The 13,946-nt window shown below is 43.8% G+C and overlaps 1 protein-coding gene across 3 annotated transcripts in view; it reads right to left on the minus strand.

Annotated features, from left to right (window-relative positions):
• The window catches only part of LOC121323218 (inactive phospholipase C-like protein 1), a 49,385-nt gene extending 39,018 nt beyond the window's left edge, over nucleotides 1–10,367 (minus strand). For all 3 annotated transcript variants that reach the window (XM_041264134.1, XM_041264129.1, XM_041264131.1), the window contains exon 1: nucleotides 9,395–10,367. In XM_041264134.1, coding sequence (XP_041120068.1) covers nucleotides 9,395–9,610 — 216 coding nt within the window. In that variant the 5' untranslated portion in view covers nucleotides 9,611–10,367. The remainder of the gene's footprint in view (nucleotides 1–9,394) is intronic.
• Between the last annotated feature and the right edge of the window lie 3,579 nt (nucleotides 10,368–13,946).

Genomic DNA, 13,946 nt, shown 5'->3' on the forward strand with positions numbered 1-13,946 from the left:
TTTTAATGAGTGGAACAGCGGATGAGGTATTTAGATCTGCCACTGTTTTAGATCATTAAAATAGACCACACCAGCTCGCTGTGCCTTTCCATAAATAATAGTCCAAATTCTGTACAGTGCCCAATCAGAAGTGTTCCACTAGAGTTCAGTCCGTGTTCAGATCAGTGATTGCCGTACGTCCCGGAGAGGGGATTGGCTCTAAATACAGAGCTCTGTAATGTATTTGAAGGCAGAGTGTGAGCAGCTTGTGGCTAATCCTCCAGCTGAGAGTAGGCTTAGAGCACTAAGAGCATAAGAAGACAATGCGAAGATGACAGTGGGTGCCAGACACACGCTGCACTGTGCAGCGCAATCCTAGAATGAACAGCGCAAGCAGGTGTAACTCAGCAGGGGTTCTGCGGGGCACGAGTGCATTACTGGTCAGGCTGGGCACAGGGCAGGGGCTCCAGGCAGCTGGAAGGTTTCCATCGGTGTGCTGGAGAGCTGGAATTCAAGCAGGTGTGATTACTCAAGAGCTCTGGGAAGTGACCATCTGCCTAAACCACAAGCTTGCCACATTCCTGGTCGCGTTATATTCTAATATGGTAAGAGTCACTCTTTAGCTTATTGGCTGTAAATAAAGTAACAGATTAACACTTTTTTTTGTTTTGTTTTGTTTTTTCAAATCCTTTTTGGAAACTAATTTTAATATACAACCTCGTCTTACCGGAAAAACATTTCCACAAAATGGTTTCAAAGCACCTTTTATCTTTTTGGAAGAAAGCGGTTGATATCCTGTCCAAAGTATTAAACAAGGGTGGTGCTTCACTTAGCTCCATGGAGACAATACAAATCTGTTGGACTGGATATGAGAGTGGAGACCTACACAAAGTGTTGCAGGCAGGGTGGGGCTCAATTCCTGTTTTTCAATTCCAATTCCATTTCAAAATCAATTCCCAATCCCAATTCTAATTCCCATTTCCTTTTAACCAATTCCAACACATCACTGATCAACATTGCAATGAGCATCATTCTGTTATAATGAGCTTCTCGCAGTGGCAACAAATGACCTAAGTAGAAGTCCTTGTCTGTCAATAAAATCTAGATTCAATACACTGACGATAGCGGGCAGTGACGATAGCGGGCAGTAACGATAGCGGGCAGGGCTGTGTGTGATACACTGACGACAGCGGGCAGGGCTGTGTGATACACTGACGATAGCGGGCAGGGCTGTGTGATACACTGACGATAGCGGGCATCACTGTGTGATACACTGACGATAGCGGGCAGGGCTGTGTGATACACTGACGATAGCGGGCAGGGCTGTGTGATACACTGACGATAGCGGGCAGGGCTGTGTGATACACTGACGATAGCGGGCATCACTGTGTGATACACTGACGATAGCGGGCAGGGCTGTGTGATACACTGACGACAGCGGGCAGGGCTGTGTGATACACTGACGATAGCGGGCAGCGCTGTGTGATACACTGACGATAGCGGGCAGGGCTGTGTGATACACTGACGATAGCGGGCAGCGCTGTGTGATACACTGACGATAGCGGGCAGGGCTGTGTGATACACTGACGACAGCGGGCAGGGCTGTGTGATACACTGACGATAGCGGGCAGCGCTGTGTGATACACTGACGATAGCGGGCAGGGCTGTGTGATACACTGACGACAGCGGGCAGGGCTGTGTGATACACTGACGACAGCGGGCAGGGCTGTGTGATACACTGACGACAGCGGGCAGGGCTGTGTGATACACTGACGACAGCGGGCAGGGATGTGTGATACACTAACGATAGCGGGCAGGGCTGTGTGATACACTGACGATAGCGGGCAGGGCTGTGTGATACACTGGATTCTCTGGATTGAACCTTCGGCCCAAATGCTGATTAGAGCAAATGTTTCTTAATCCCTGCTGCAATCTGGCTCATGGTGTGTCTCAAGCAACAAAAATATAGCTAAACAGAACAAACAGAAATGTTCCTTGCGGAAGTGAAACCTTCACACAGGCTTGGCTGTTTGTTATTTGGTCGGCTCACAAACAGTCATCATACATTTTGTCTCACACTGGCACCCGGGCAGGAGTGCCAGTGTGAAAGGGACTTAAGGTGTGTCTTATAAGACTCATAGTAAAACCAGAAATTGATCAAACTGCTCTGCAATAGGAGTCTTATTCCCATCCCTGAAAGACCCTTCAGGGCTTCAGTGGAATCCAGGCTTTCTGAGCTCTGTAAAGTAATCAAAGCCCTGTAATACAATCCTTCCAGCAGTTTGAAACACACACATTCACTTTTCAACAGGACTCATAATTAGGTGGTCTGGTTTCTTTCTGCAAGAGTTCTGCAGACAACAGATCTGTATTCACTGCACTAGAACGATTGTGTGCAACTGAATATCGTCCCCTCAGTCTAAAGATACTGAAAGAAATAAAACCGTTTCCAGAGACAGGCCTCTTGCTGTGTCTTCAGTGTTAAGATTAGTTTTGATTCAAATACTTACATCACTGGGTAATGTGGACTCCAGCCCCCAATAAAGTTATTTGAATTTGATCTTATTTTCTACTGGTTTTACTGTACCTTATAACTGCTCTTATCAGTAATGTGATATTTTGTAATATGACACTTTGCACTGTGATATTTTGTAATATGATACTTTGCACAGTGATATTTTGTAATATGATACTTTGCACAGTGATATTTTGTAATATGATACTTTATCATTATTTGTGATAATTGTAAGTCGCACTGGATAAGGGCGTCTGCTAAGAAATAAATAAATAAATAAATAAATAATAGGAAGATGTGTGTGCCAATATAATCATGTGAATCACAACTCATTTAGACATTGAAAAAGACTTGTAATATAAATGTTTGTTGTCACTGTGAAGTTTCTAAAGTTAGCACTATTGAATGTTTAATAGTTCTATGAGTGCTCTCATATTGGACCACATGATACCTTGTGCTGTCAGCGCTGTCGACGTGGAGCTGGCCCAGGTCATACCTCGTGCTGTCAGCGCTGTCGACGTTGAGCTGGACCACATGATGCCTTGTGTCTGTGTGTCTGTGTCTGTCTGTGTGTGTGTGTGTGTGTGTGTGTGTGTGTGTGTGTGTGTGTGTGTGTGTGTGTGTGTGTGTATGTGTGTGTGTGTGTGTCTATGTGTGTTTGTGTGTGATTGTGTATGTGGGCAGGTATTATCAATGTGCAGATAAAATTTAAGAAAATATCTCCACAAAGACAGTAACTCCTGAAAAAACAACGCTGTGGGGATGTCCCCACTTTGAAAACACATTTTAAAGAACTAAATATGCCTTAAAAATGTAAAAATATTTAGTTTGTTTTCAAATTTCACCCTGTGCTGAGTTTTATCAAACATGAGTGTGTGTGTGTGTGTGTGTGCATGTCTGTGTGTTTGTCTGTGCGTGTGTGTGTCTGTCTATGTGTGTGCATGTGTGTGTATGTTTGTGCGTGTGTGTGCGTGTGTCTGTGTGTGTGTGTGTGTGTGTGTGTGTGTGTGTGTGTGTGTGTGTGTGTGTGTGTGTGTGTGTGTGTGTGTGTGCGTGTGTGTGTGTGTGTGTGTGTGTGTGTGTGTGTGGTGTGTGTGTGTGTGTGTGTTTGTGTGTGTGTGTGTGTGTGTGTGTGTGTGTGTGTGTGTGTGTGTGTGTGTGTGTGTGTGTGTGTGTGTGTGTGTGTGTGTGTGTGTGTGTGCGTGTGTGTGTGTGTGTGTGTGTGTGTGTGTGTATGTGTGTGCGTGGTGTGTGCGTGTGTGTGTGTGTGTGTGTGTGTGTGTGTGTGTGTGTGTGTCTGTGTCTGTGTTTGTGTGTGTGTGTTTGTCTATGTGTGTGCGTATGTGTGTGTGTACGTGTGTGTGTGTGTGTGTCTATCTGTGAGTGTGTGTGTGTGTGTGTGTATCAGTGTGTGTGTGTGTGTGTGTGTGTGTGTGTGTGTCTAGCTCTCCTCTTTATTGCTACACCCACCTGAACAAAGTCTCAGAACAAACTGTGATCTAGTAACACTGCAGCTATCAACAGATACTTTTAAAGATCTAAAACATAGTTCAGCTGCATAACATATCTGCCTGATTAATTCATCCACTTTCTTTTACTTTAATTAGATGCTAACATACCTTTTCCAAATTATAGGTCTCCAGCATACACTTTCTCCAGTTAGCTGCTTTTCAGAGAATTTTTTTCCAGTCCATTATATTATCTCTTTATATAGTAGAAGGGCGTTCGATATGAATTTTTTAATTATGATCCACCCAATTTGAAGAGGGTGGGGGGCCTCCTTCTGCATAACAAGCACATTAAGCTCATGCATACACACTTAATGACAGCAATTAGTGTAATCTATTAAACAGAGACAGACCTTGCACACACAAGTGAGGTACAGTTGTGAAAAGCAGGGAGGTTGGGAGAAAATAAAAACTCCAGTCACGTAGTAGTTGAAAATGGTGAGTTTTACAAATGCAATGCCAAACTAAACTCACAATGAAACCTCCCTGCCTGCTGTTTCTGTTCTTGCCATTTCAAAGCTGCAGTTTACTAAACTACACGGTAAGCACATGCTTCAGAAGGCTGATCATTTACAATCCTGCATCTTTGTACGAGTTTCCTGTGATTTTGTAAATCAATATACAAACTGTGTTTGGAATAAGAGGCAATAACATTTTTTTTTCTAAGTCGTTCTTACAGATGACTTTCATAACCTTCAACTGCTGCAATAACATTATTATTATTATTATTATTAATTAGTCATTTAGCAGATACTTTTATCCAAAGTGACTGACAGAGACTAGGATTTGAACTGTGCATCACAGCTGCTGCTGCTGAGTCACTTACAATAGGACCTCGGTTTTACATCTCATCCGAAGGACGGTGCCCAAGGAGTTTAAGTGACTTGTTCAGAGTCACACGCAGTGAGTCAGCAGCTGAGCTGGGATTGAACCAGGAACCTGCCGGTGACAAGACCCTTTCTTTAAGCACTGGACCACCAATGCTGTAGTTTAGGTCACAGAGTTGCAGAAAGCATCCTGAAGATGGAGGGTAGCTTTTGCACCTAAACTAACTGGTAAGAGAGTCCGGTCCGGTTTGTGAAGAGTGCACACAAGGCGGGGCAGTGGCCAAAACCAGTAGCCAGTCTCTCAGGAATATAACTGAATGCATAGCTGAACATGTATGTGGGACACTGCAGTTTAATCCAACCCAGAACAGCAGGGCGGGAAACAGCACATCCTCTATTTGTGTCGTGCATTCAGAGTCTGTCATCAACTCAATAGGAGCTTGTTGGATCAGCCGCTAGAAATTAATTACAATCTCACCTCGTTAGCCAGACTGGGGCAGGAGCAGATGTACCCACTGATTCAAAATTCAGATCGATTACTGTGCAGGCTACTGTGAGCAGTCACAAATAAATTTCCCTGAAACTATCACTTACAGTACAGCGGCTGAACTGAAATACCCAAGTACCAGCAAGATAAAGGGGGCTGGGGTTTAGAACACATGTGTTTGAAATGAGCTTTTTCATGTAACTCAGCAATAAACTTCAGGCAGGGGGAAATAATTAGTTCATTCCTGAGATCTAAGATGATTAAAATTAAGGTACAAAGAATGTCGCCGGTTCGAGTCCAGGCTATTCCATTGCCGACTGTGGACTGGAGCTCCCAGGGGGTGGCGCACAATTGACCGAGCGCCACCCGGAGTGGAAAGGGCTTAGGTTGGCCAGGGTGTCCTCGGCTCACCGCGCACCAGCGACCCCTGAGGTCTGGCAGGGCGCCTGCATGCTTGTAAGCTGCCCAGGGCTGTGTTGTCCTCCGACGCTGTAGCTCTGAGGTGGCTGCATGGTGAGCCTGCAGTGTGCAAGGAAGAGGGTGGCTGACGGCATACGCTATGGAAGACAGCGTGTGTTCATCTTCGCCCCTCCCGAGTCAGCGCAGGGGTGGTAGCGGTAAGCTAAGCCTAAAAAGAATTGAATATTCTAAATTGGGAGAAAATAATAAAATAATTGGATACTACCAACTAAAAAAAATTTGAACAACCTCTCCACTCCTTGTGCATCTAATGGGGTCACTGTACTGTCCTGTAGCTCCTGTCTGAGTGAGTCTTATCTCTTGGACAAGGTTCCCTTGATACTGCTGCTGGATTACTTCCCAACGATTTTGGGGAGGATACAAAAACAACTACAGCATGGTGTTTATGCTTATAGTGCATTGTTATAACATCAAGCGGGGGGGAACACGTCGTTCCTCTTCTACTGTAAACATCCTACTGGCGAAGACAAAACTGTTATTAATTAAAATAATAATCAACAGCTTGAATATAAGAAAGCGCTTCACCAAGAAGGGATGTATGTCAGTACAGTACTGTACTTACTTTGAACAACTGGAAAGCCATTCAGTCACGTCTGTTTTTTGTTGCCCACGCTATTGTGCTCCATTACTGGGCCTGATTCCCCACGTCTATCATAACAGATACAGGGCTATTCCAATCAGCAATCAGCACGGCTATCATAACAGATACATGGATATTCCAATCTGCAATCAGCACGGCTATTATAACAGATACAGGGATATTCTAATCAGCAATCAGCATGGCTATTATAACAGATACAGGGAAATTCCAATCAGCAATCAGCAATCAGCACGGCTATCATAACAGATACATGGATATTCCAATCTGCAATCAGCACGGCTATTATAACAGATACAGGGATATTCTAATCAGCAATCAGCATGGCTATTATAACAGATACAGGGAAATTCCAATCAGCAATCAGCACGACTATCATAACAGATACAGGGATATTCCAATCTGCAATCAGCATGGCTATCATAACAGATACAGGGATATTCTAATCAGCAATCAGCACAGCTATCATAACAGGTACATGGATATTCCAATCTGCAATCAGCACGGCTATCATAACAGATGCAGGGATATTCCAATCACCAATCAGCACGGCTATCATAACAGATACAGGGATATTCTAATCAGCAATCAGCACGGCTATCATAACAGGTACATGGATATTCCAATCAGCAATCAGCACGGCTATCATAACAGATACAGGGATATTCTAATCAGCAATCAGCACGGCTATCATAACAGATACAGGGATATTCTAATCAGCAATCAGCACGGCTATCATAACAGGTACATGGATATTCCAATCAGCAATCAGCACGGCTATCATAACAGATACAGGGATATTCTAATCAGCAATCAGCACGGCTATCATAACAGATACAGGGATATTCCAATCAGCAATCAGCACGGCTATCATAACAGATACAGGGATATTCTAGTCAGAAATCAGCACGGCTATCATAACAGGTACAGGGATATTCTAATCAGCAATCAGCACGGCTATCATAACAGGTACTGGGATATTCTAATCAGCAATCAGCACGGCTATCATAACAGATACAGGGATATTCTAATCAGCAATCAGCACGGCTATCATAACAGGTACTGGGATATTCCAATCTGCAGTTCAGCTCAGTCCAGGGGCTGCAGTGGAAAATTCATCTTTGAGCTCCTCATTCCAGAAAGCACAGCGAGGTTTGCAATGTGTTGCCTCCATCTGCTCGGCTATGGTATATTTTACTGTACCAGAAATACAGTCACTATTAGGTGCTGAAATTAATACATTTTACAACTCAGGGAGTCCAAACAACTAACTACACAAGCAGCTGTCCAGTAAACAGGCGTTGCGAAGGCCCAGTGCAGTGTGAAGACTGTGCTGTACTGCAGGTACTGTATTATAGCAATACTGCTTAGTAGTTGTATGTTGTTGGTATTTATCAGTCAGCTTGAAACCTCTATACTGGTGTGCAGTTCTGTAGGAAGGACAAACATTGACATAATATATAGCTGATATGCACTCTCACACAAGGACTACACACAGTATCACCATTCAGAAATCAGTGTACAACTACGGCCCACTGCTGTTTGCTGACTATAATCATAATACAATCATAATACAATGAAAACAGAGCTTGGACCCTTCTGCTCAGGACTGGGCATCTCTGCTGACAGCTCCCACACGCTCTACCCAATGCCGGCTGGACTGGCTCAATATATACATTAACAACATCAGAAAGGTTACAAACAAGAGGAGACCCCTTTCGGCCCATCTTGCTCGTTTGGTTGTTACTAGCTTACTGATTCCAGAATCTCATCAAGCAGCTTCTTGAAGGATCCCAGGGTGTCAGCTTCAACAACATTACTGGGGAGTTGGTTCTAGACTCCCACAGTTCTCTTTGTAAAAAAATGTCTCCTATTTTCTCTTCTGAATGCCCCTTTATCTAATCTCCATTTGTGACCCCTGGTCCTTGTTTCTTTTTTCAGGTTGAAAAAGTCTCTTGGGTCGACATTGTCAAAACTTTTTAGTATTTTGAATGCTTGAATCAGATTGCCGCGTAATCTTCTTTGTTCAAGACTGAATAGATGCAACTATTTTAGCCTGTCTGCATATGACATGCCTTTTAAACCCGGAATAATTCTGGTCGCTCTTCTTTGCACTCTCTAGAGCAGCAATATCCTTTTTGTAGTGAGGTGACCAGAACTGAACACAATATTCTAGATGAGGTCTTACTAATGCATTGTACAGTTTTAACATTTCTGAGTCAACATAAACTCCTAGATCTTTTTCATAGATTCCTTCTTCAATTTCAGTATCTCCCATAAGGTATTTATAATGGCCATGTTTATTGCATGTGTGCATCACCTTACACTTTTCGATATATAGTGTCATTGGCCATGTGTCTGCCCAGTTCTGATCATTTTGGATGACCTTTGCTACTGCAACGGTGCTTGGCACTCCTCCTAAACTCTGTGTCTCGGGCACAGTGGCAGCCTCAGCCTGACCATGACTCCAGACCTCTCGGAAATGAAAAGGCCGTGCTTTTAATAGCTGTTATCCATGGCACAAGGCCAGGGAGATTTAAAACAAACAAGACACTCTGGTGTTTGGGCAAATGATTGCAAACAAAACACTAGAAAAATAGCAGGCTCTGAGCACTGGCTTGGTGGAAGCCAATGGGGAAAAAAAGCTCCATTAGCTTTGTTGTACAGCCTGTATACATCAGGTGGTATTCTGCCTCGGCAATACAAGTCATTGACACCAGCGGGCGTTACTAAGGGAACGAATGGGTGTTGACCGTTCTGCTGTCAGTGATCAATGAAGGCAATGATTAACCCTTGATTCAGCTCAAAACTAGTACAGTGTACAGCATGTAACTCTCGAGTACACCGGTACAGTATATCAATAAGACAGGTCACTGGGTTCACAACACGTTGCATGCAGTTCTATTTATTATTAATATCATAATTCTTATATTATTATTTTTTGTGTCTTTGTTTTCCCCTGCAAAAAAAAATACTGAAATAAACTTTTTTTTGGCTTACCTTTATAATGCTGCTTCTTCGCGGCGGCGTCTTTGCAGCCTCGATAAGGCTGGCTTCTATGTCCGCAGCCGAGCCGCCGGGACTGGAGCTGTCCGCTGCCGGTATAGTCACCCCGCTCCGCCGCCCTGCCCTTCCTGAGCGCCCCGACGTGGGGTACAGCGGTCCCGGTTCCGATTCTTCATCACTGCAACTCCCATTGTACTTATTCTCAGACATAGCTGGCAACGGTGAAAATATTCAAAGAAATGAAACAGTGATGCTGTATACTATGATATCGTTAGAAATCCCAATGGGAAAATAAGATATGTTTTGTATTTCAGCACAGCATCCAGAGTGAGACACAAGCACCGGGAAACTGTTTCGGATTGAAGAAGGTTTGGAAGAACACAAGTCTCTTCGAAAGCAGTATACTAGGCGGGGATCTGACGGCGTGTTTCTGTACACTGTGATCAGCGTATCAGTCTGTGCTTGATCCACGAGTCTGGCTACACTAGTTTGACAGGCCAGCTGAATGCTTTCACTTTCCAGGCTCGCTCGCTGCCCAGTTGTCTGCAGCAATCCGAATTCCTTCTGCAAGTGAGGACTTGCCTTTGTAAACTTCACAGCTGGGCGACTGGGTGTTTATATTAACCGAATCATCAACAAGTCGAAGCGCCCCTGTCTTCTCAGTCCAAACACATAGCCTTCTTCGTCTCCCTTTTCTTGTGCTTTTGGGTCTACTGCTAGCTGCAGAGACCAACTGCAACTCTTGAGCATCTAATACAGAACTAGCTGGCTCTTTATATGGTGTTTGAACAAACCACGGTTACTTTCTGTTAAGCAATAATGCTTGTTAACAGCAGCAGTGTAAGTCTTGTAAAATGTAGTGCTGGTTGAGCTGTGCCCCTTTTCTCCCGGTCTACAAGCAAGACTTTTCAGTCTTCATTTGCACACAAACGCGCCTAGCTAAGGTTAGAGCAGGAAGCCAGTGCCGCTCGCCAGCTTTCTGTTGACAAGAATTAAGACCGCTGACAGTGGCACCGCCCTGTACCGCAAGGGATGTGCTCTCTCACCAATCAGGAACTCGTTCGGCAGTATCAACATGCCAATGAGAAGGTTGCTGGCCAATCACCTTTCCGCGGGGTGGAGTGTGGAGGCGTGGTTTGGTGCACGGCGCTGGAATGCCTCACGTTTTGGAAGTTATCCAGATGTACTTTACAGATGTGGGCGGATGGCTGGATGCAATTGACAAGTTGAATTTACTCATCGCGGAGTTATTTAGGAAAGTGATTTTAGAGAAGAGAGTTGATAAGACAGGATTCAGAAAACATGATGGTGATTATTTATTTATTTATCTATTTGTACATTTGAGCGTTTGTGAAAATTCACTTGATAATTCCAGTGGGAAATATGGTTACTTAGCGCGCGTGCTAATTGTCAAGGATTGGCGTGCGATACCTTGATATTTTCTTAAGTTCAGTATCCTTCTTTCACATCTAGTCCATTTCTGTATTAAACTTGGATGATAAAGACAATATCGAACATAAGTAAGTTTGAATAGACGCGTATATGACACTACACTAGGACACTAAAAATATCAATCGATGTGTATGTTTGTCACAACCCTTTGCATTAAATAATTCTGCCAGTATCCCCTTCTGTACATTTTTCTACAGTAGTGCCATTATACCAAGTGGAGCAGCACACAGCCCTGTGTCTTTCAATCTCAGGGTCAGTTACCATGCAAACATACTAATGCAGATGTGTTTTGACAGTGTGCTAAATGTCTATCAGCCTTACAAGGTACTCCAACAGTCATGGCATGGCACTTCTATTAATATTATGTATTTAAAGAGTTGCAAGGGAGTTAGATGTTTTGCTAAGCTTGTTTCCTTACATTTTCTGTAAAGGTCAACAAAGCAGCTATTACCCAGTCAATGCATCCTATTAATCACCCAGCACTTAATATTGATCTACAAGCCCTCTAGTGTTCATCAATAGCTTTACACACAATCATACATGTAATACTGTAATCCACTATATCAGGTGGACCACTGCTTTTTCTTTCAGACATGTCTGTGATATCAGAAGCTATGGGTGAAAGTTTGATTCAAAGCAGGCATGCTTATTATTTAAAGAGTAACTGTGTATGGGGATCGTTCTTCACGCGAGTCTCTCTTCATTAACTTGGCGTTTCATTCCAGCCCCAGTGAGGAATGCTGCTCTGGCTTCATCAGCACTCTGTGACTCCGAGTTTACACTGAAGGATGAAACCCCAACGCTCAGAGACAGCACGGTGTGAAACATCAGCCTCGGGTGACAGAACTCTGTGCCTGAGAGGGAGGGATGGAGATTTCACCCAAAGCCCTGGACATCTCATCATAAGGACAATGAGAAGATAGTTCAACCACATGTCAGTATCCTTATACTGGTACATAAAGACATTGATAAATACTTCCCAAGGGGGGCTATATATAAAGAGATTGCTTCTGTCACCAGCATGCAGCTGAAACATTTGATTCTCATGAGCATACACAGGATGTAGTGGTCACTCTTATCAGGAAGTGACAAAAAAAAGGGGCTGAGCAGCTCACACTATCTCTCCCTCTCACTATCTCTTACTCTCACTATCACTCTCTCTCCTTCACTCTCTCGCTCACACTATCTCTCCCCTTCACTCTCTCCCTCTCACTCTCCCTCTCGCTCACACTCTCTCCCTCTCTATCTCACTCTCTCCCTCTCTCTCACTCACACTCTCTCCCTCTCACTCTCACTCTCTCTCTCACTCACTTTTATAAGCTCTTGTGGTGCCTGCCTGTCGCACACCTTTCATGAACTCTAATTTTGCAAGCAAATATATATATATGGTACATTGAAAATAGTTCAGAAAATGTTCTTATCACAAAGGAAACCTAGCGTGCCTCACAACCGTTTTCAGCTGGGAGGTGTTATTTAGTCAGTCTGTTCAAAGCCTGCTATCTGCTATACATCTTTAAAAACAAATAGGAATGCAAAATAAGAGAGAAAACATGTGCTTTATCACACACAACATCAGCATGCAGGAAACAAAGAAGAATTGGTGTTCTCCAGTCATGGCAGAGTTTCTGAGTCATTCTTCACACTTGAGATAATAAAAAACAGCTCCGAGGCGTTTCAATGAGCCGTGTGTGCAGGACACATGCCTCCCTCTGAATCCAAGTTTCATTGAAGTTCTCTAATCCGTTCAGACACCTCAGCTGTCCGGTTCGACAAGGGTTCAACGCTTTTGTTTCAGTCGTCTATTAATCTAACCCCGGCACCACCATCTAATGCCCTAACATGAATACTTCCCAATTAGGACTCTCTCCAATTGAGACTTCTGCAGCATAACCAATACAAGGAGCAGTTGATTACAGTGCATTGCAGTCTAGCAAGATGTATTTTCTAGCTGCAGCTGGGCAGAACCGTTAAGCCCAGATATTGGAAAGGGTGGTGTTGGGATTACATTGAGAAGGCTGGGTGCGAGTATTGACAGTACATGAACTCAAATTCAACATGTAGCGCTCCTCCGACAAGTAGAAGCAGCACCGGCCTGCTAATGAACAGGGCGCTCTGTACACAGCGATTTGCATGAGCAGTGTCTGGCAGACCTCCCGCTGCTCTCTGCTCTATACAGAGAGGCTAGCACACAAACACTGGGCCCATAGTTCATATAATCATGATCACAGACTTAATGAAATCATTTGTTTATTCTTTTTTTGTGAGTTATGTTTTGATCAAAGACAATACATTATGTGTGTGCATGTGTACAATTATATTAAATAGAATGCATACAATTATTTAAATATTGCATTCAGTTTATATTGGTCCAAGCCTTTACTTGAACACATTCCAATGCCTAGCTATATAGAGTTCATATAAATCCTAGTGCCGCCACTCACCATATGGTCATTGTGGCTTCCATTTGCCATTACACTAGTACCTACATGATCTTATAACACAAAAGGGAGGACCTGTAACATCCTTCAATAATAAGAATGCTGTTGTTATGCTTGCAGTCCCTGCACGGTGCTGCCCCCTGTGTGCCTGTGTCCAGAGCAGTTCATGCCATCTCTAATTGGCACGGGAGAGCTGGCAGCAGAGCTAGCACAGGAGCTTGCCCTGTGTGAATGGCCCCATTGTGCGCTGTGTCAGGGCAGCGGACGCTTTCACTGCTCGCTTTCACAGGGTTCGTTTCTTTTCTTTTCCCCTCTCCTTTTCTTTTCCCCCAGACTGATCCCTTAATCACAGGGCTACCGCGCTAGCAGGTGAACTGCAGCAGCACCACACCCTGCATTATTTACAGTATGTCGTACGTAAATGACTTAAAAATGCGGCCAAGTGCAACAGCACCATCTGCTGGACATGAATTGAGATTACGCTTAAACCGTGTACAGTACAAAGAGCAGTATTTACAAGTTCTTTATAGCTTTAAAGTGTTAGTGCCCAGAGATTTTTAAATAATGTCAACAGAGTAGACAGAGCCCGAGGTTAAAGTGTCATTAGAAATATATACAGCAATAAAACACCATTCCAGGGAAACTGATTCAGTTCA

The sequence above is a fragment of the Polyodon spathula genome, chromosome 11 (assembly GCF_017654505.1).
Source record: "Polyodon spathula isolate WHYD16114869_AA chromosome 11, ASM1765450v1, whole genome shotgun sequence".
NCBI lineage: Eukaryota > Metazoa > Chordata > Actinopteri > Acipenseriformes > Polyodontidae > Polyodon > Polyodon spathula.